Source organism: Myotis brandtii, unplaced genomic scaffold (assembly GCF_000412655.1).
Source record: "Myotis brandtii unplaced genomic scaffold, ASM41265v1 scaffold230, whole genome shotgun sequence".
NCBI classification, from domain to species: domain Eukaryota; kingdom Metazoa; phylum Chordata; class Mammalia; order Chiroptera; family Vespertilionidae; genus Myotis; species Myotis brandtii.
The window spans coordinates 5,893,962-5,918,306 of record NW_005358650.1 but is presented as its reverse complement, the minus strand read 5'-3'; the positions used below and the strand labels follow the sequence as shown (position 1 = coordinate 5,918,306).

General features: G+C 35.4%; 1 protein-coding gene across 4 annotated transcripts in view; it reads right to left on the bottom strand.

Annotated features, from left to right (window-relative positions):
• The window catches only part of MAN2A1 (mannosidase, alpha, class 2A, member 1), a 163,475-nt gene that overhangs the window by 82,135 nt on the left and 56,995 nt on the right, over positions 1–24,345 (bottom strand). For all 4 annotated transcript variants that reach the window (XM_005866447.2, XM_014539889.1, XM_014539892.1 and 1 more), the window contains 5 exons: positions 19,377–19,550; positions 16,554–16,740; positions 12,828–13,005; positions 4,467–4,669; positions 1,307–1,489 (listed from right to left, as the gene is read on the bottom strand). In XM_005866447.2, coding sequence (XP_005866509.1) covers positions 1,307–1,489; positions 4,467–4,669; positions 12,828–13,005; positions 16,554–16,740; positions 19,377–19,550 — 925 coding nt within the window. The remainder of the gene's footprint in view (positions 1–1,306; positions 1,490–4,466; positions 4,670–12,827; positions 13,006–16,553; positions 16,741–19,376; positions 19,551–24,345) is intronic.

Genomic DNA, 24,345 nt, shown 5'->3' with positions numbered 1-24,345 from the left:
CTAATAAAACCTCAAGGGTATTTTCTCCCAAATTTCTAGAAAGGCAGTCAAAATATTAACAAAACAATTAACATTTATTTCAATTGGTAACATCAGCTGTGGATCAATTGTTTATGTAAAACAGAGATTCACTTTTTAAATCTATATTATAAGAAAATCACAGCATATTTTTAATAATTTTAAAGTGCTATCACAGCATACCACTGTTGATAGAAAAAAAAATCTGGAAGAAATAATAATCTGAACTATAGTGAGGCAACCACCAACATTCCTCCCTGTAAGAATCCCCTCTGCACTGATCCTAATGAATGGTAGTTCACACTCCAGCATGTTGATGGAAATCTCACTATTACAAAAGATAAGCCTTTCCATTATTGGGAAGCACTGTTTACAAAAACCGGCTTTTCTAAGCTAAAGACTGTACTCATTGTTTCTAATTCTGCAATATGAAAATAACTGAGGTTTTCTCCCCTCATTCATCTAACAGCTTTATGATGTTAAGTGCTACAAAATGTTGAGGATGACTTTAATGTTAATACCCAGGCCTTCCTTTCTCATCCCAATTCCTTATATAACCCATATTTGACAAGGTTTCTAGGTTCTTGTACTTGCTAGCTATGCTTCTAGGCTTCCTCTTTCTTGTCAATATCCCTCTAGAAATATAAGATATCCAAGAACAACTGGATGAAAATAGGATGAAATTAAATTTCTATACAATGAAGTGAACCTCTGTATCTCTCTGAGTTATAACCATGATTTGGTTATCAAATCCTTAGTTATGAAGGTACTCCAAACACTTGGGAGAAAACAGGATCCATTTTATAATATTTTACTACTCCATTTGTACAAATGCACTGTAATAAAAAGTTGAGAAAACTGGTACGCTGTGAACAGATTTCTTGAAAAAAATGCTTTGAAAATTGGTGTGTTTTTTTTATAGAAATATTACAAGGAATATTATTAATGTAGTCTGATATACATTACAAACTTCATCAAGCCCTAGTTGGTTTGGCTCGGTGGATAAAGCGTCGGCCTGTGGACTGAAGGGTCCCGGGTTTGATTCTGGCCAAGGGCATATGCCTGGATTACGGGCTCAATCCCCAATAGGGGACATGCAGGAGACAGCCAATCAATGATTGTCTCTCATCATTGATGTTTCTATCTCTTTCTCTCCCTTCCTCTCTGAAATCAATAAATATATATATTTAAAACAAACACACAGACAAAAAAAATCAAAAGATATAAGCTTATGACCCAAAGTTTTAAAAGATTTTGTTTTATGATCGCTTCTCAATAATTATATTACCTGGTACCATAATCCACAACCACCCAATCTTTTGCGGTTCCTGTGATAGCATCATGATGTTGAAACAGTCCCACATTCCTTCTGGCTTCTGTAAGCGCCGTATAAGAGGATGATGAAAGAAATGCACTTATCTTGAATTTCTGAGCTTGTTTCAGGGCAAAATAGTAGAGAATTTCAGCAGCCCTAAATGCATAAAATAGTCATTAATTTTTATTTCAAAACAATCATTTTAGTTTGCTATCTAAAATATGTTGCATTGATACATTTTCAAATGTGACTTAAAAATCCACAATTTCAGTACAATTTATAAGAAAGGTATTGATAATAAACATTTCTATTATACCACCAAGGTATCTATCTAATAAATCTATATCCTCAGTCATCAAAGAACATAATTTTCCTGTTGATACAAATGGCTCTCATTCCTGATGGGTCTGGAAAGAAACCAGTACACACTGGCAGAAAGATAGGCTTATTTATGAATAACATCAGGAAAAAATATCTCAGCAAAGCAGTAAGAACGTGATAAATGTTTTCTTCCTTTCTTCTCTCCAAGAGCATTGAAGACATATGCCATGAACTTCATCACCAGAAAGCCATTTACTCTCACAAATGTACATTAAGAGGAGAGGTGGTGGGAAAATGCACATTACAGGAATGGGAGGCGAACAGTAAAGGAGAAGCAGAAAATGATGGCTTGATTGTTCAGTGACAAGAGCTACTCTAAATGTTGAATAATAACATGCAACTATAGAGAATTTAACAATAAAAACTGAAAGATGACAGACACACTCTGGCTTTTCTTGTTTATTTTAAAGAATAAAACACTTTAGCTTTAAGAATAGCTTTTGAGCAAGAACATGGGAGTTTATAATTTTCACCTTTTATCTTTTTTTCATCAGAGGATATAATTCAAGATAGGTTTAAAAGTTCTTTAAAAAGAGCCATGGCTTGATGGAGTAAAAAATATAAGAAGGTTCTCCATGCAAAACATGTTAAAGATGATGGAAAGAAAACCAAGGTGGCTTGCAAATGTATTAAGATACCAGGAAAAAGAGGAGATTTTCAGTGCTTTTTGAAAACAATAAATTCCTTTAAATTGTTGAAATAATGAAATGATATTAAATAATCTATTTTTACATTCTAACCCTTCTGAAATTTACAGCATAAGAATTACTAAATTTGTATTATTAAAGAATTTGTGTACATATGTTTATACATATTCTCAGCAACTACTGGTTTTGGAAAGAATATATGTATATATATATACCAAAATGTAAGAAAGTGGACTTTAAGAATATTTATTCTTTATACTTTACTTTTTTATTAAAATTTTAATTTGTAAACATTGTATGTTTACAAATGAGCATTAGGATAAAATATTACTATTATGAGATAATAAACTTATTTTCAAATAAATTAAATTATGAAATTCACAATTATAGATATATTTTAAATATATTTTATTGATTTTTTTTTTACAGAGGAAGGGAGAGGGACAGAGAGTTAGAAACATCAGATGAGAGAGAAACATCAATCAGCTGCCTCCTGCACACCCCCTACTGGGGATGTGCCCGCAACCAAAGTACATGCCCTTAACTGGAATCGAACCTGGGACCCTTCAGTCCGCAGGCCGATGCTCTATCCACTGAACCAAACCAGTCAGGGCTCACAATTATATTTTTATTGTTCATTTTAAAGCAGCAGAATTTTCAAATTATATTACCCATAGTTACTACTTCACCTTCAATATGTTCAATAAATTAATATTGACCCAACATTCATAACTCTTTGCTACTAAAAACCAGTTGACACTTAAAAATCATTCATAATCGGGCTCTGTTTTTGTCATAGATAGTTCAGAATACCCTAACAGAGAACTAACAGTCTACTCAGTAAAATGCATAAATCTCTATGAAATATACTGTTTCATTACAAATACAGAAATAATGTATTCATCTGGCACACTTGTGAATATCCAGTCAAAAAACATTAAGCTTTTGTAATAATAAGAGTAGCACAACAGTAAAATAATAAAAACACATTATTATACCAATGTACAACTCTTTAAGAAATTTATGTTTTTTATATAAAGGCTTCCTAAAATGTATTGTTCCCACTAGTATATAAAAGAGCATAGGTATGATATAGCTTTTTATTTTTAATACTGAAATTTGTCATGAAAATTAATCATCATCAATTCATGATTTGAACGGAACTGAAAATGAATTCATCATGAAAATTAATTACTCTCCTGGGTTACACATACATACAAATCCCTGGGATGATTCATTTTTATCAAAAACAAGACTCAGTTAAAACTGTGCTTCTCCACTGTGATAGCCACTGGCTACATGTAGTACATGCATTTGAATTTACTAAAATTAAATAAAATTAAGATTTCAGTTCCTCAGTCACACTGGTCATATTTCAAGCACTTGACAGTGTGGCTACCACACTAAACAGTACAGAAACAGAGTATTTCTATCACTGCAGAATGTTCTATTGGACAGTAACTAAAAGTTCTACTGGACAAGGCTGGTATAGAACGTTTGCATGTTTTCTACTGACATTTGTCTTCTCCATGTAAGTTTATTTTTTTCACTCTGCCTCGATTATTTCTCATCTCTTAAAAGTTTTGTTCTTCTAAGCAGAAAAGTGCACCTATAGAAATGTGTTTCAAATAAAATAAGAACTGAGATGAAGCCTCTAAAGTTCTCCTACCAACAAAATACATTCATTTTAGAGTATGTACTTTGAGGCTCACATTTTGGCTACTGAGAGGCCCTATTTGCTCCTTTTGATTCACACCCATTTCCAATAATTTAGCCAGATTACTGACCTGTAGACAAACATGACAATGTCACTGAATATTATCATTGTGTGCTAATACAGGCAATTAATTAGAAAAATATAAAATACATAATACAACTCCCAGAAAAAATAATTACATAAACTGCTTTTCCTTCCAGAACAAAAACTCATGCAATAATTTGATTATGCTTTGGAGACATAGCTCTGATTTCATTAAAACTTCACAATTACATAAAATACATCCTGACACTCCATAAATGTTTTATATTACACAAAACTCTACAGAAGGCTATGATAACGTAAGAGAAGTAAATAACTAAATGCATCTATCTAAAGATAAATGTACCTTAAGTGGGATTCCAATATTCTATCCATTCGTTTGTAAAAAGGTCTGGATGTAAAGTAGCCACTCCAGTAATGATCGTCTCGGTCAGCGTAAGTGAAAAAATCTCCACTTAGAACAGGGAACAGTGACTGGCTATTCATTCTACTAGTTGCATCTTCTTTATCCAGGGCATCAAAGTAATCTGATAAAGTTCCAAACTGAATCTAGTAAAAATAAATTACACTTCAATTATTCATAGTTACATTAAAATTACTGTTGAACTACAATGAAAAGTTTCTAAGAGGCCTGGTGCATGAAATTCATGCATAGGGGGTGGGGGAGTCCTTCAGCCCAGCTTGCACCCTCTCTAATCTGGGACTCCTTGAGGGACATCCCTCTCACAATCCGGGACTGCTGGCTCCTAACCACTTGCCTGCCTGCTGACCTGATCGCCCCTAACTGCCCTCCCCTGCCAACCTGATCGCCCCTAACTGCCACCCCCCGCTGGCCTGATCATCCCCTAACTGCTCCCCCCTGCCGGCCTGATCTCCCCTGACTGCCCTCCCCTACTGGTCTGATCGCCCCTGACTGCTCTCCCCTGCCAGCCTGATCACCCCTAACTGCCTCTGTCTTAGCTCCTGCCACCGTGGCTTTGTCTGGAAGGGTGATGGGAAGATGTCCAGTCTAATTAGCATATTACACTTTTATTAGTATAGATATGCATAGCTCATCGACACAGACAGTAGTGTGATGAAGGCCTGGGAAGGGAGGGGACAGGGTAGAGGAGGTAAAGGGGGAAAAAAGGAGGATATCTGTAATACTTCCAACAATAAAAATAAATTTTAAAAAATGTAGCTCAGATTTTACAAAACTCAAAAGCAGGGGGGGAAATACTCATGACTCTTTCTTTTTACTGGCATCAAGTCCCAAATTACACTAGGAGAAAACTTGTACAACTAACCATTTAGAAGAAGAGCTATTTAGATCTACAAATGTGTGGATCTGAAAACTCCTTACATATCTGTAGAATTTCAAAAAGTTCAATGATCAGGACATGGAATAATTCAGAAATGAAAGAAAGATGGGGAAACATCCTATATATAATAAAGAGTTAATATGCTAATTAGACCGAAGAGCAGAACGACCATCCAGACGATCTTCCGGATGAAGCCGGGCCTACGAGGGCTGGCTGGGGCTGCAAGGTCCGGCCGGGGCTGTGAGGGCTGGCCAAGGCAGCTGAGACTGTGAGGGTCAAGCCCCTTGCACAAATTTCGTGCATCGGGCCTCAAGTCATAAATAAAAGACATATTTTGAGCAAAATATTCCAAAAGTCTAAAATAGTAAGTTTTGTTAGTCATTAAGTACTTTATTATGTCATATACTCATACCCTCCCCTGGTCTCCCCTTCCTCTCAGTTTGAGTTCCTATAAGGGAGAAGGGAGGACTTCAGGAACAGCAGGTCATATTTTAAAAAAGGACTTTATCAGCAGGTAACACAACACTGAATAGAGAAGTACAACACAGTGTCAGATTGATTGCTCAGATGAATAGGTCTTTCTGACAAATGATTCAAATTTCCAATACATAAATCCATTTTTACAAGAACAAACTATTCTATAAATCAAAAGAAAACAGAAACATTATATCAGACCTTGTAAACAAATATTAAAACACAGTATTTTTTAGAAATAAACAGAGAATTCAACAGGGAATGTTATCCTTTTAATAGAAAGATGCTAATTTTGTTGAGAGAGAGAGAGAGAGAGAGAGAGAGATTAAAAGCTATTTTGATTCAGTGTGGCAGAAAAAGAAAAGTAGTTTAAATAGTGAGTAGCACAAGAGCAGAATGGTTAAGAGCAGCAAGGAACCTGGATCCAGATGGCATGGGTTTGAATTCTACCTCTAATACTTAACATGTGGCTTTGACCATACTATATATTATCCCTGTGTCTCTGTGTTACAGCTAATGGAGTTCTAAGTAAAATGCTTACAAATATTGGCATATAATGATGTGAGTTTTAGGTATTATTTCTCCATGCAAATGCAAAATTTCAACTGGAAACACAACAGTGATATTAGTAAGTCAAGAATAATTTATTATAATCTTATTGTGATACAGAAAATTTTGTAATAGCAAATCAGATGATTACTTCTAAATTCTTATGTTTACATTAAAGAAAATCAATTTTCAACTGTATTATCCACTTTTATTTTGGCTTCACCAAATACAGTGTCTTAGGCATGTTAATCTTTTAGGTCTTGGTTTCCTCATCTATAATGGGGATAATTATAGTACCTACCGGAAAATGTTTAGAGAATTAAATAAGTCAAATAACGTGAAGCACTTTAAAAAGTTAATAGCAAATAATAAGTACTCACTATGTTTTAGCTAATATTGTAAGTATTATTTCTTCCTTCAATTACTAGGAAGCAGAATATAAGTGTGTGTGTATGTGTATGTGTGTGTGTGTGTGTGTGTGTGTGTAAAACCATACAAGAAATGAGGGTCACAAATATAAGGAAATACAGCATTACCTTCAGACCCAATAGGTATAGATGACATCAGGGAAGTATACAATGGCAAATTATTAAATAATCTAAATATTTCTAAGTCGTACCTTGCTCATCTAAATAATAAGGGATTTCTATTAGATAACAAAAATCCCTTTCAGTTTCAAATTTTAGGAAACCATGGCATACTATAGAGTTACTAGTAACAACTGACTATACCTTTTAAAAAGATTTAATTTTATTAGCCAGGATGAAAATACTTCCTACTTTGTATTTTCCCAGAGAAAAGTTTAAGTAAGTGGCCTAGTAGGCTTTCTCACAAACCTATTTCAGCCTTTAAGAGCTGAAATATAATCCTCTATGCTAGAGTAGTTTCAGAAGAAAATATTTAAAGTAAGTTTTTCTATACAGTCTCTTGGCAGCTCAAATAAAGTAAACATTTGGGACATCTAAAAATATAACCAAAAATATAATTAAATGATTTTTAAATTAAAAAGCAAAATTTTAATCTTAAACATAATCTTAATCTTAACTCCTATATCAGGACATCATATATGGAAAATTAGATAAATTGTTAAATCAGAGTTGGTGGATAGCAAACTAGCTCTCTTGGCTAGTACAATGTCAATTTTTTAGCTATTCAATTACTCCTGTTTTTCCTTTCATTAAAAGAAAATAATAAACATGTTTTCAGCTTAGACAAAGTAATTTTAAATATCGCACCGAGAACAGACATAGCTTCCTTCATAAACTATAGAGAAAAAAAAAGATTTTGTTTAAAGATATAGGACAGTCAAAGCTGTCAGGACTTGAGGGACAAAATTTTTGGAAAGAAACGAAGTGCATCAAGGTTACTGGATACAAGGTTAAAACTCAAAAGCCAAATAGCACCTCCCTAGAGATCCAGGAGCCAGTGTACCCAGAGGTCAGAGTGGGACCATCCAGTTTGCAGCTCCGTGGAACCATAAAGAACACACTCAGGAGACTTTACTAGGCATGTGTCTATTTGGTTTTCCCTTTGCTCTTATCCAGTTAATTCATGACTGGGTTTATTACAGTGGTATCAATAGCACCTACAGAAAATATTGTGCTTCTTGTAGAAATGTTCACTTCACAGATTAAAGGAAAATGAAGATAAAGTTTGGAGGCTGTGAGTTCTATGGAGTCTGGATCTTCACACATTAGAGAAATTCTTATGTTTTGTAACTGACAAGTTAAAAACAAAAGAGAGATTCATCCAAGGAGGGTTGGAAGGAATGTAGTAGAACTGTTGGATTATTATATTAAGCTTACTTTGACACATTTAATTCAGGTTAACTCCTTTCTTCTCAATACTTTTTACTGTGGTTTTAGAATTTTTCCTGTGGAACACATCTTCCTATTTTAAAGAAAGCTTGTGGGGAAAAGTTTGTGTTAATTTTTTATTAAAGATTTAATAGACAACTTGAAAGGGTGATTTTTCAAGAAGTAATGTTAGAAACTGTAAAAACAATTCTTTAGAGAATCTGTTCTGGATAAAATATTTTTCCTATTAAAAATTTGGTACAGCCTAAGTGTATTTTCAAATATTTTTTCTCAGTAAATTCTGTAGTGTTCTGTTAACACATTGGGGACGGATCATGAGAATTCTCGCTTTTACAAAGTATCATACTCTAAAAAGATATTAGCTTGTAAGAACATGTAATAAATAACTTAAAAATGCAATGGGTATTTAATTTTAAAGTGTGCATTTAACATTTATGTAAAACATTTTTTGTACTCGTTCAATAGAAACTTATCTGCCCACTGGGTAAAGCTAGCAATAAAACTACTGGTCCGCAGTGTGTTAAGTGTAAAGTTACTATAAATATTCCTACAGCTGACAGTACCATGATATGTTATCAGTCATGCCTCCCAAATAAAGAAGCTAGAAGAATTCATCAACTTTACCAGAGTCAGTTGGCCGAGCTGTTTATTTATATGGAAGGAGTTGTCCAGCATGGTGATGGGTTTTGCCTCTCTGCAGAAAGTCCATCAGGGAAGGTACAGTTGGTTGCAATATTTTTTGGCCACAGAAATGTGATTTGTGCTGTTGCCTGAATTATGAGAGCTAAAAGGTTCTCTTAAAGTCACTCTAAAAAAGCCTTAAGGGATGTCTGCTGAATGTAGAGCTACTGGATATTTGTGTTTATTTTAGCAGGACTCTAAGTAAATATGTTAGTAGATATGTTAGATGTTTTTTAAAAGGTGGCAAATAAAAAATGGTTGCCTTCAGCTGATGATATTTTGGTGAATTTCTGAAAGATAAGAAACAGATTGCATCAGTAGAGAAACTAGGAGTAGAAATCACAGCTGAAAGTATGTGTAGAAGTTTCAGAAATGTACTAATCTCTAAGTAAACAAAAATGAAGCATGGAAGGGTGCCTATTCATCAAATTTCCTGGCCCTTGCTCTCAATTTTGATCATCTGGTGTGTGTCCCCTGGATAAAGCCCAGAGAAAAGTTTTCCAAACATTGAACCATCTTCCTGGAGAGGGCATAAATTTCCTTATAGCAGTGGTTCTCAACCTTCCTAATGCCACGACCCTTTAATAGAGTTCCTCATGTTGTGGTGACCCCCAATCATAAAATTTTTTTTAAAATAAATCTTTATTGTTCGGATTTAAAAAAAAAACCTCAAAAGCCAATTGCTTTTTTATACACAAAATATACCATGTTCATGGATTAGATGTCCTAATATTTGTAAAGAAGTTAACTGCACTCAAATTGATCCATAGATTGAATGTAATCCTAATCAAATTCCCAACTTTTTTATATAGAAATTTAACAGTTGGTCCTCCTTAGCCTACATAAAACTACAAAGAACTAAGAATAATCAATGCAATCTTAAGGAGAACAAAATTAGAAGACATCCCAGCAGATAATAATATCTATAAAGCTGTCGTAATTAGTATGAGATTAGTCAAATAGATAAAATCGAATGAATAGAGAGTTTAGATACAGATCCATAGGAATGAAGTCAGGCTCATCATTAATGTCAAAGATGCTGCTGCAGTGCAGTGAGCAAATTATAGTTTTTTCAATAAATAATGCTGGATATCCATATGGGCAAATGTGTATCTTGATCCCTATCCTCACACGACTCAAAATAATCAATTCCAAATGGAACAGAACTAAAAGTGGAAGGTAAACCAGTAAAGGTTCTAGAGGACATCTTCGTAAGAACTGTATTTTCATGATGATCGAGTCAACAAAAAATTCTTAAACAGAAGATAAGCACTAACCATAAAAGAAAATACTGTAATATTAGATTTAATTAAAATTAAGAATTTCTGTTCATCAAAAGACAGCACGAATTAAACACAGACTACATAAGGGGAGATAATATAGGCATAACTTTTATCTGAAATAAGACTCAATCCAAAATACATAAAGGAACTATAAATGGTTAGAAATAGACAGACAACCAATTTAAGGGGGAAAAAATCATCAAAAGAGTTAAATAGGCATTTCATAACAGAAGGTACCCAAGTGGCAATAAATTATGAGAAGAGGCTCAGCTCAACCTCATTAACCATAGGGAAATACAAAATAAAATCATCACATCTGTCATAAAGGATAAAAATGAAAAATAAATCCTGACAATACAAAGTCTGAGTAAGGAAGTGGAGCAACTGAAACAATCATACAATGCAACAGCTCATATATCTATTCTGTAATATTGTTTGGCAATATCTAATTAAAGCTAAACATGTACATAATTAATAACCAAAAAATTCCATCCCATTTTATACCCACAGAAACCCATACACTAAAACATGCACAAAATGTTCAAAGCATTTTTATTTATAATAGAAGAAAACCAGAAACAACCCAAATATTCATTAACAATAGAATGACTATATTGTAGTATAGTTATCAAATGGATAGGGATATTATACAGCATTAATAATGAACGAACTACTGCTAAATGCAACAATATGGATGAATCTTACAAACATAATGTGGAACAAAAAATGCTAGATGCAAAATAGCACATGCTTAAGATTTCCTCTTTATAAAATTTAAAAAGAAGCAACACTAATCATGGTGACAGAAGTAAAAATATGGTTACTTTTACAGGAGTTGGTAATGATGTGGAGAATTCCTGAGAGAATGCCAGGGTGCTATAAATGTTCTACCTCTTGATCTGGATGATGGTTACATGGAGGTTTTTAAACTTAAAAAAATTCTCTGCATACTTTTGGTTTGTGCAATTCTATGCATGTGATGTTTCAATCTTAAAAATTACTTTAAAAAATTGCTCTAGTGTGCAAACAAAGGAGGAAATAGGTAAAATACCAAAATTAGGATTTAATTCTTCAGAGTCAGGCAGCAGAACCTTTTATGGAGTTCAAAACCATTCCCCAGGAAAATCTATTTAGAGATAAGATACCAACATACATACGTGGCCCTCTAATCAAATGTACATGTGTGAGCTTAATCTTTGAGAATATTACAGAGGTGATTTAAAAAGAATCCTGATGCTCAGAGATCATAATCTGGTAGAAATTCAGTTGTAAGTACCTTGAATAAACTTGGTATTTAAGTTTATTTATCTATGTGATATTATTTAAGTTTACTTAATAAACCTGAATTCTCACTACATAAAATGTGGTCCATTGTCAGCCTTTAAATTTCCTACACAGTAATATCACTTCCCTGGTACAGTATTTTCACAGATTTTCTATTGTCTGAAAAGTTAATATGTGAATATAATAAACATGTTGAATAAATAATTTTCTCATAAAGGGTCTATTATATGACTAGTTTGAATCTTAACTCACACAAAGCATCTGTTAAATGTTTTTATGAAATCAGGAAAACTTGAATCTATTATTGAATTGTTGCTAATTTTTTAGATGTGATAATAGTTTTATGATTCTATTTTTATTTTATTTTTTAAAATATATTTTTATTGATTTCAGAGAGGGAGAGGGAGAGAGAGATAGAAACATCAATGATGAGAGAGAATCATTGATTGGTTGCCCCCTGCACACCCCCTATTGGGATCAAGCCCACAACCCGGGCATGTACCTTTGACCAGAATCAAATCTGTGATCCTTCAGTCCACAGGCCGATGCTCTATCCACTGAACCAAACCAGCTAGGGCAATGATTCTATTTTTAAACAGAGTCCTTATCATTTAGAGATACACACTGAAATGGTTATAGATGAAACTACATGACATCTGAAATTTGCTCCAAAATAATCCCAGGGACAGGGAGATGACAGTGGGTCATAGCTGAAATGAAAGTGACGTCGAGTTGATGAATGTTGTAGCTAATGAATGGATTGCAGAGTGGTGGGGATGTATTTGTATTATTTTCAAAACTTTAGGATACATTTTAAATTTTCCACACCAAAAAAAAAGCAAGAACTATAATCAAATGATTAATTTTGGAAGACTTCTCATCTAAGAAAATGCTAATGTATTCTCTGGACACAAGACATTTGTTTGCAAAATTCATGACATGTTCACCTGCACCTGCCTGGCACACCACTAAATCACAAGGATGCCATTGTCAGAGAGAAACAATAACCTGTCAATGCTGGTAGAAAAACAGAACATCATTGAAAAACGAACATCACAACTTAGTAGGTACATGTTTTCAACCACATAGAAGTAATCGCCCTCTAATCTTCATGGAGTGATAGAAAATGGAAAACCCTGGAAATGGCACTAGGGTATCAGGTAATTTTCCTCTTCATGAATTACAATTTACATAAGAACTACATATTGTAAGAAATACTACATCACGGGACAAAGAAACTAAGGCTATTGTGTTTTAGCTTCATTTAATGAAGGCTCAACTTCAAAGACAGTATCATGAGTAAATTTTTTCTCATTACCTTAACATTATACCGAGGTTGAGAATTCATATAATCAAAAAGCATCTGATAATTCTTGAACTGATGATCCCATTCCGTGCGTTCAACATAGCGGAAATCATCTCCTAGTGGGGCCAAGAGCACTGTAGTGCGGAAAAGTTTTGACTTCTTTCGGTACTGATCCAGAAGCATCTCAGCCCTACAGAAGTAAAAAGGGAAAATATTAATAGTATTAAGGAATAAACTATGGGGCAACTCATTAAAAAGTATTATATCAAAAGAAATGGTCTATTTTACCTATCTCCTAGGTTAGTATAATTTAGGGGGCAGATTTGTTTAAACTACCACACTAATTTTCATTATCCACTTAAAATATTCATATGTTCTTATCAGATGTAAAAACTCCTCATAGAAATAAAGTCATATAATTACATTGGCATATAATTACTGGGGCATCAATGCCCTGCAAAGGCCAGCCATAGAGATGGGATCCCAGATAGCTGTGTTTTAAAATAATGTAGTCCAAAGAGGACATATGTAATACTTTCAACAATAAAGATTTAAAAAATAAATAAAATCACATAACAAATTATCAGGAAAAATAAAATAAAATTATGTAGTCTAGGAAGACAATAAGGATGTCTCATCTATAAGAACTTTGATAGTAATATCTCTTTCTCTAATTTAACCTAAAATTGCCAGATTAATCATTAAAAAGTGTATTTTGAATGAAATCAATTATCGAGCCATATTTCCTTTCTAACGGGATAAATCAATTCAGTTAACACCTGCCATCAATAACCTGAGTATTATTTTCCATGCTGTCTTCAATACTGAATAACAAATAAAGCTTAAGACTTGAGTGAGCTGTTTGGTTTCTACCTCCCTGGGCTCTAGCCCATGACTCAAAAAGTCAGTTAACCACAATTCACTATGTTTTATATTTCATATTCTAGTATTCTGCAGAAAACCCTTTGGAAAATGCTGAACTGGGTACCATTTGAGGAAGTCTGAGAATACAAATTAAGACATGGGCTTATGAAAAGGAAATTAAACAAGCAGATGAACCAGAGTAGTTCTCCACGTTTATAATACCAAAGCTCAAGAAATTAATGCTAAATTACAAATATGCTTTTTTACCCAGTATTTCAATTTTCACTTCAAGAATTATCCAGAAGTAAATTCCAATTCACAATATAAAAACTTATGAAATAAACTCAAATAACATCAATGATAGAAAGAAGCATTTTATAGAAATTATGAAAAACCATTTAACTAAATTGAGAATCTCAAATGATTTCTTTACCTTGATACTCAGAAATTGCTTTACAAGTATTAAATTATTAACCAAATTTTAATAACTTGATAAAATATAACCATAATGTTCATAGATAAAACAATGCTTAGTTTTCTGAGATTAGCATTACTTGAGTACTTATTTTTTACAACTAATTTACTAATATTCCAAGTTTACCAAAAACAACTTTAGATTACTCACAATTTAAAAATACATCCAAAATAATCACATTGAAAGAAATAAGAGACTAAAACAAATATATAACTCACAAATATATGATATACTATGATTGACCATTCAACCAGATCCTTCAGTCACAGCATAAAAAAGGATATGTGATTTTTAATGCATTCCAAGGTTATGACCGTAGGTGTACATGTGTAAAACACATAAAAGGAAAGGAATCAGGAACACTAATGATGTGTCTTTTCCATTCAGCAACTATCCTAACTTTCAAGCTTCTGCTCAGAAAGTGTCAATGATAGGAAAGCCCAGGAACCAGCCTATACCACCTGGCAGAGTGGATACTCACTAAATATATGGTAAACTAATGACAAATGAAGTGACCAACATCACATTTGAAGATGTGCAGCTGCAATTTGCTCCTCACTTTTTCTACCAGGTATGAATGTCAACTAAACTAGAATCAAGAGAAAAAAAATCCTGAAACATTCCATCTGACATGTAAATCATCATCACATGTAAAATACATGGTACTAAACCAAAAATTGAACTTGATGAAGAATGGCATTTCTTTATTTTCAAAGTAAAGGGACCTGCTCAACTGAATGTATCAAATGTGTCACCTGTATATTATAATTAAACTTCATTTTGTTTAGGGTATTAGAAAGTCAAGTACCACTAAGCTGGGATGTCTGTGTTTGATTTCCATCACAAAGTCAAAAGGAAGGTAATATTTGGATGTGAAATAACCAACAGGTTTAAGATTTCAAGATTTATAAGAATTTTTAAATCTACATAAATATTATATAGATTCATTCATCTGTATGAACCCAGGTATCTGGAAACTACTTTCAGAATCACTGGAACTGAATGAGCACAAGGTGTGTTCCTGAAGGGTTAGAGAACACAATAAAAGGATTACACAAAATGCCTTTCAGGTATTCTCAGCACCACCCAAAAATGAAAAAGAAGGGGCTCATAATAGCTATGGGTGCACTTGGACTCTACAACTGCTATACCCTTCAAGTAATTCCCCATCCCTGACCACCTGAGCTGAGAGGACTATTGTAAATACCTGATTCAATGACACAGAGCTGTTTCTCAAGTAGACAGGCAAGCCACCCCTGGCCCCACCTCCTCTCCCTACATAATATACTGAACTATTTTCTCATGCCTAATCAGCCTAACCCCTGAAAGTAGGCTGTTCAATGGTTCTCACTGCTGTAGGAACCAAGAAAATGAATCAAGGTTAATCTCTAATCTTGGATAGTTTCTCAAAACAACTATGAAAGTCAGATTTTGATGGAAAGGATCCATGGCTTGAAGGAGGCTATCATGCTAAATACTTTTATATTTGCCAGAGAGAGAGGTTCACACTGCAGTAATTTCTTTATGACCACAAGGACTTGCTCAAGGCAAAGAGACACAATCTCACCTTCCTCCTCACACACATTTAAAATGTAATTTTTAAACATACATTTTCCAGAGCATAGTACAAAGATCTTACTTTATTTAAAAGGCTGTATTATTTTTTTAGCAGAGTTGAGTGGTTTATATTATAACACAACATTTCATTTTAATTTATTATATGCCACTAATTTTTAGTGGAGAAATTAAATGATAAAAGCATCAAAATAAGACCTATAGAGAACTTATTTAATAACCCCGTAATTAGCAAAATTTTCTTTAAAATATGTTCATTCCTTTGATATTTATTTAAATATATTTAAGTATAAACATTTCTAATTAAGTTTTCTATAATTCATAAACATCACAAAGGTGCAGAGATGTATATGCATCAGGGCTGGGCAGCATTCACTAGTATTGAAATTGTTATTAAAGGAACAAATAATTACACTTTTATTTGTTCCATTTCAATAAATGTGTTTTTGCAGTTGGGTAGCTTTTCTTATAAATTTATACAATAGGGACCAGAAGTTTTATTATCAACAAAAGTACTAGTGTATGAAATCAATCAAATACAGTAGAAGGCTTTTATAAGGAGGGCAAAGGAGATGGTAATAATAGTTCATTATAGGTTATCCATTGTATATTGATCTATTATTGTTCACTTTCCGTTAAGTTGTAACACAGAACAGGCATCATCAAGGCTCTGGTATTTTTGAGTTGCTTTAATTTGGTTTGAATGAATACCATGAATGAGGACAATGTTGGCTACTGAAGCCCATTTATTCAACCCTTCAGCAACAAGCAACTAATGCTTGCTTGTTCAAGATGTTGTTTTATGAAATGCATTATTTTCATACCTGTTTTGGACATTTCCAAGATTTATTGTTTCTGGGGGGACTCCCCAGGGACAACCAAATCTGCCTCCAGGAAGCCGTTTAAAATCAAACTGGCAGCATATTTTAGGATCAGGTCCGCAAGTGTGAGGGATGTCATAGCTGTAGAAGGGCATCATGTGGCAAAAAATATCTGTGACAGATCCCAGATCTAAAATAAAGAGTCAACAGACAAACCTGCATTTATAAACTTTGTTTTCCCAAAACTGTTAAAAATGCCAGTACTTTATACTTATATAATGCAAGCTCTGCCCTAAATCAACTCCTTCAACTACTTGTACATATACCCCAGCAGTACTGAATGACCACCAGCCTAAAGGAAGAGACTCACACCTCAGTCTCTGTTTACCTCTTATATCTACACTTAGCAGATACAGAAGAGCCCCACCATGAACTAGCATTTGCTGACCTGGATGATACAAACTAAGCAGAAGCAAAATTTATAACTAGCTCATCCAACATTATGGCCATGTCCATCCCTGGCTGCCAGCTCCTGACACATCTCTTCCCACCTCGGGTAACAGGATACACTGAGAGAGACCATTAGCTGCAGAGGCTGGATGTGGAGATAGGAAGTAAAAGGGGGAACAGAAAGAACAAAGAAAGGGGGGGTAGTTATGACAATACTGGGCAAATTCCTATCCACTTCTCCAGTAAGAAGCGCAACCAGGAGAATTCGTGAAGTCCTTCCAAAGCTCACCAATAAAGAGCCAATGGGACTTTTCACCCAGAAGGGAAAGGAGCAGTAATTTTCAAAAACAAAACAAACAAAAAAGATATGGAGAACAAACACTCAAACACTGATTCCTGATGCAGAATTGTTTATAATTAAAAAGTTAATGCTAGCAAGGTGTTGATGTAATTGCCCTTGAGTTCAGAAGCCCACCCAGTGAGATTGAGGAGTTAAAAGTGGTTATATTTGCATGATCCTGATGGGTAGCTAGTTCTCCCCCTTTAGTTAGGTATCGATTTCTGTTTTCAGAAATGGGTATATGTTGCTTTCATAATATAGACAAAAGAAAGCAACATTTACATTTTAAAAAGGAAAATCATTGCTCATTAAGAACCAGAACACACAAAGAAGCTCAATTTAATTCCAAAATATAATTTTAAAGCAGCACATTCAACTCTACCAGATAAGTCCTAAAATATTTCAGTTTTACCTCACACTCCATTTAGCTTAAATAATTGCTAATTCTTTTCCAAATTTCAAAGTTGTTATAATCTGTATTAATGCTGTGTTGTCAGTCCTTTCACTGAATCACATCTTGTGACACCATGGATGTTGGTCACTAATGCTTGCTATCTGCACGGGGGTTGTCCCAAGTCTCAGAACTGATGGAACTTCCCTCTTTCTCCTAGGATCAAGGATATATTCACCCCTCTCTTTCTTCTCACACCATATTATTTAGCAGCCCATTTACACGTTTTCTTTTATCTGCTGCATTTGGTGTTGTTTGTTTTTATCAAATGAGACCATCATTTCCTTATAGGAAAGGATGTTTTCTAAACTTCCTCCAAGCAAGTTTAACTACATAATAGTGCTCACTAATTTCCTATTGACTAATATTTGCGGGCAAGTGGCATGTATGCAATAGTTTAAGTAGGGCTCCTTCAATTACTAATTCTTTTTTAGAAAAATGAATATGCTCCTTTGCATTTGATCAAACTCCCCACAAGTTCTTGTTTTCTCTACAGATTTAATTTTCCAAAATAAAAAAGTATATAGTTAATTATTTCCTTATTGAAACACAGCAGTACATACAAGAAAGTTACTATCTAGATTTACAAATGATTTTTCTTAAACACTTAAGAGGGGGTCTAGATTACACAGGGAAGCAAGTATGCTGTAATGCAGTAATTTCTGAACATTGCTTTAGCAACTAAATACTTTTTCAGATGAAATCTGACTAAGAACTCTGTAATGGGAAGGCAATATATGCTGAGGGTTAGGAGTTTAGGCTTCAGAACTGATTCAAATCTTATCTCTGTACCTACTACCTGTATGACTTTTAGAAAATGGCTTCACATCTCTAAGCCACCATTTCTTCACTATACAAAAGGGATAATAATAGACCCTAATTTAAAGAATTATTTTGAAGACCTAATGAAAAAGTTAATATAATGCACAGGACACAATGCATAACCCCTAATAAAGACTCAATAAATATAAAATAAACTTAAAAATAAGATGTTCTAAATTTTAAATGGGGGTGGGAAAGACAAAGGCCTACAAAGAGACCTAAATCTTGTCTCCTTTCACCCAACAAAGAGCTGCAAAAGTATGTCCCTAGAACGTGTGAGTGCCCATAAAACACAGTAAGAAAATAAGCAATATAGGTAATATGAGAGCTGATCTAGGAGGATAGGATTAAGGTTTTAAAAGGCAGTTCATACTAGATGCAGAGACAGGAGAGAGAGAAAGAAATACTAGCTGAATATGAGATAAGTGACTCGGTATTAGTTGTAATGCATGTTCAATTGTGATAAAAATAGGTGCTTTTTAAAATAGAAGTGAAAACATGATTTGCAATTCAAATTCCTTCTATTTATTTATTTTCTTTATGCATAAAAAAGAACCTACAATGTTCTATAGATAAATATCTCCACCATTGCTTAAAAGAATTTCCACACAAGTACTCTGTAGAAATAAGAATGTGTATTTCAGGCAACCTGATTTTCAGGACTGGCACTCTGAATAAAATCCATTATGGCAGGAGTTCATAACCCTTGTGAAATAACATCTAGGTCAAGTGAGCTCTTCAACTTTCATCAAACCCTACATACCCCAATTCTGTCTCCAAAAAAACTCCAGTGTTTTATGCAACGCAAAATGCTTCTTAACTGCATAATGAACTCTCTGGATAAGCATGTGAGAAAATCCAGCACGTTTTAGAAGATAAGCCATTGTTGGTGAATGTCCAAAAGGATCAATAGCCCAACCAGACCGAGGTTTCACTCCTGTTGAAAAAGAAAATAAGTATTATTTTGTTTTAAGTTAAATGAAATAAAAAGAGATGACAACACATTAAGACCCAGAGTTCCATGGTCTCCTAGATGCTAAGACAAAGGAACTGCCCAGCATTACCCATTAGGAATGTTTCCAACAGGTCTCTCTGAAGGGAGGATTCTGCCACTGCCATGCCCTTGCAGGCTGGGGAAGCAAACTGGAAGTTAATCAGTTGGAGCAGAAATAAGCACTCTGTTGTCTTATAGGTAGAGAACTATTGCCATTCAATGCAGCTAGAGAAACAAACAGAATTAAGTCCTCTCTCTAGGATCTCACATTCCGGTCTTTGTGAAGCTGGATAACCCAGCAATCTGCTGTTATATAATAAAGATAAGTAAGCTAACTCATTTCAACTTGTACTCCCAAATCCCAACATTAAATATTTAGGCCGTCTTTTATACCTTACAACTGCTCCAAATCATCTTATTACACAGTGGCAGGACTGACCAAAATAACTTAAGATTTAATATTTTATTAAATCTTAAGGGCTTTTTTGCATTGAATTTTTTTCAATTAGCTTACTAGTACATTCAAGATTTTTGTGTATTAATTTTAGATGTACAGCATAATGATTACACAATAATGTACTTTACAGAGTGATACTCCGATATTTCAAAAACCCACCTGGCCCCATACATAGTTATTATGATATTATTGACTATATTTCCCATGCTGTAATTTACAACTCAAACTATTCTGTAACTACCAATTTGTACTTTTTAATCCTTTCACCTTTTTCATTCAGTCTCCCAACCTCCTTCCCTCTATCAATAGTCAGTCTGTTCTCTCTGTTATTGATGCTGGTGCTTTAGATGTCACTGGAATTTTTCACATATGACTGCCACCAATATTAAGAGCCATCAACTAAAGATCTCAACTTCAGAGGATAAAAAGTAAAATAAATAAATAAATATTCCAATTAGAATTGATGAAATAAATTATCTGCAGGTATTATACATATCTGATCGTTTATTTATTCAGGATTCTTATAGGCAGCTTCTACATACAATCTATAAATCAATGTAAGTAATATTACTGTGTGTATTTTTTCATCCGAACACCTGTTTAGCACCTTCCATATATTTAAGACTAAGAGAGGCCCTAGGATTACAAAAATGAATTAATCTTAGTTCTGACTCTAGTTGCAGACACTATCATGCAAACAGGTGTAACACAGAATAACAGAAAAGACAGCAGTGGAAAGACCTCTATAGAACAACTAGAGGCCCGATGCACAAAATTCATGCCCTGGGGAAGTGTCCCTCGGCCCAGCCTGTGCCCTCTCATAGTCTGGGACACCTTGGGGGATGTCCACCTGCCAGCTTAGGCCAGATCACCCCCAGGGATCCCGCAGTCAGACATCCTTCTCGAAGTCTGGGGCTCTCACAGTCCAGGACCCCTTGCTCCTTTTATCTCCCTGCCTGCAGCAGAGGCAGAAGAGGCTTTCACCACCGCTGCTGTGCTTGCCAGCCATGAGCCTGGCTTCTGGCTGAGCAGTGTTGCGTTGAGTGTCTGCACCAATGGTCAGTGCACATCTTAGCGACCAGTATTCTGTTGTTCAGTGAATTTGCATATTAGGGTTTTATTATATAGGATACTGGAGATGAACACCAAGATGGGAACCCAGCAAATGAGACTGAAAGGGAAAAGTCAGAACTCTCAGAGGACCAAGAGTATGTGTCAGAACTTAAAAAACTGACCCCATAAGATTTGTGTAGGACCAAGAGTATATGTCAGAACTTTAAAAAACTGACCCCATAAGATTTGTGTATTTCACATATATAATTTACTTCCAAAAACTGTAAAGAAATTTTGAACTCTGCTTAACAATTTATTGGTGTGTGGCAGTATTGGTTCAACAATTCTGAAATTACCTTTCATGTACTCAAAGAGTAAACAAATTAGGATGAGGAGGCCAGAATTTTTACTGTTAAGAAAGAGGAATATAAACATGTATATGGGAGACTGGAATGCACCCTATGATATTGAATTAAAATACGAACTATCAGTACTAACTTAGGGTTTTAAATACAAATGTATGTGCACACACTTCCTTGCTCTGTACACTACATGGGCCTAGAAGAAGTTAACACCTCAGTGCCAATGAGCACACTATAGCTTCCAGGTATGGGTCTCTAAATACCATGCTCTATTAAAACTTAAAGAAATGGCTTATTCCAGGGCTGAGGCTGGGAAGTACAAGGTAAGCCTGGAACATATTCTTTTTTCTTTTTTTAAATCTTCATTGTTCATATTATTACAGATATCTCTCTTTTTCCCCCACATAGCTCCCCTCCACCCACTTCCTACCCAACCCCAGGCCCTCGCCACCCCACTGTACGCGTCCATAGGTACTGCATACATGCATATAAGATCTTTGTCCAATCTCTTCTTGCACCCCCCCCATAGCCTCTTCCCCCCGAGAATTGTCAGTCTGCTCCATTTCCATGTCCCTGATTCTATTCCATTCACCAGTTTATTCTGTTGACCAAATTTTTTTATTCATTTGATTTTTAGATTCACTTGTTGATAGATATGTATTTGTTGTCACTTTATTGTGCATAATTTTTTATCTTTACCCTTTACTTCTTCTTCCTCTTCTTAAAGAATATCCTTCGGCATTTCATTTAATACTGGTTTGGTGGTGGTGAACTCCTTTAGCTTTTTCTTATCTGTGAAGATCTTTATCTGACCTTTAATTCTAAATGATAGCTTTGCTGGGTAGAGTAATCTTGGTTGTAGGTTCTTGCTATTCATCTCTTTGAATATTTCTTGCCACTCCCTTCTGGCCTGCATGGTTTCTGTTGAGAAATCAGCTGACAGTCGTATGGGTACTCCCTTGTAGGTAACTAACTGTTTTTCTCTTGCTGCTTTTAAGATTCTCTCTTTGTCTTTTGCCCTTGGCATTTTAATTATGATGTGTCTTGGTGTGGTCCTCTTTGGATTCCTCTTGTTTGGGGTTCTCTGTGCTTCCTGGACTTGTAAGTCTATTCCTTTCACCAGGTCGGGGAAGTTTGCTGTCATTATTTCTTCAAATAGGTTTTCAATATCTTGATCTCTCTCTTCTTCTGGAACCCCCATAATTTGAATGTTGGTATGCTTGAAGTTGTCCCAGAGGCTCCTTACACTATCTTCATATTTTTGGATTCTTTTTTTGCTCTTCCAGTTGGGTGTTTTTTTCTTCCTCATATTTCAAATCTTTGACTTGATTCATGGAATCCTCTAGTCTACTGTTGAATCTCTGTATATTATTCTTTATTTCAGTCAGTGTATGCTTAATTTCTCACTGGTCCTTTTCCATATTTTTGGCATTCTAAGATCCTTGAAGGTCTCACTAAGTTCCTTGGAAGTTTCTAGAAGGTTCTTGAATAACCTTATAACTGTGGTTTTGAACTCTATATCCAGTAGTTTGCTTTCTTCCATTTCTTTCATTTGTGACATGTTTCCTTGTCTCTGCATTTTGGCTGCTTCTCTGTGTTTGTATCTATGTATTGGGTAGCTGCTCAGTCTCCTTGAATTGATAGAGTGGCCTTGTGTAGTAGGTGTCCTATAGGGCGAGTGGCTCAGCCTCCCCAATCACCTGAAGTGGACAGTCTTGGTGCACCCCTTTGTGGGCTGTGTGCACAGTCTTGTTGTAGTTGAGCCTTGATTGCTATTGGTATCACTGGGAGGAATTGACCTCCAAGCCAATTGGCTGTGAGGACCAGCTGCATCTACAATGGAAGAGCTGCTGTGCAGGAGACACCCTTATGGGGCAGGACTTGCTTCAGTGGGGCTTTGGTGCTCACTGAGTCTGCCCCTTGAGTGTGTCACTTAGGGATGTGAAGAGTTGTAATCTGGTATGGTCTCACACTGACCATTGGCTCTTGGATCTCCAAGGAGGTGCAAAGTTAGCCACTGACTAGGGCCACCCAGCAGGAGCTACAGAGAGATCTGCAGATTCCTCCTTTTTGTATGGGGTTTGGAAGTGCCCAGATGGGGCCCAGTTGGGAAACAAGGCAGGGTGCTGTTGGTGCTGGCCTTAGGCCTTCTTTTGATAGCTTTGGGGCTCCCTGAGCCAGCTGCAGCTTGTTTTAGGCTGAGAAAGGACAGGCCATTCATATGCAAAAGCCTCTGTGCACAGCCTGGGTGGGGTTGTAAATTGGGTGGGGCGGGGTCTCAGGGAATCTCCAGAGTGGAGCAAACAGCAATGGCTGCCAGTCAGCCTTGCACCAGGTAGGACCCAGCACAGGAACAATGACCATTATGAGCACCTCCCTCTGGCAGAAAGCTGCCCCATGTTCCTGCCATGATGCCAGATTGTCCAGTTTCTCCCTATATGTGTCTGGGTCCCCCAGAACTTGCCCAGCACTAAAGCTCAGAGCAAGGGGGAGCTTGTATCTCCCTCCTGATTAAAAAAGCGGCACACCTGGGTGCCAGACCAGCCCGTTCCGCACTTCCACACCTCCTACCAGTCTCAGTGTGCTTTCTTCATTACCTCTCTAGTTGTAGTACTTCCATTCAGCCAGCTTTCCCATGGTTCTGGATAGTAGCTGTTCTGTATTTTAGTTGTAATTTTGATGTGGTGGGAAGAGGCAGCAAGTACAGGCGTTTACTTATGGCACCATTTTGGTTCTCCTATTGACATGTTCAGAACATTTCACCCCAAAGCTACAGAATATACATTCTTCTCAAGTGTACACAGGACATTTTCAAAGATAGACCACATATTGGGACACAGGCAAAGTCTCTTCAAATTCAAGAAGA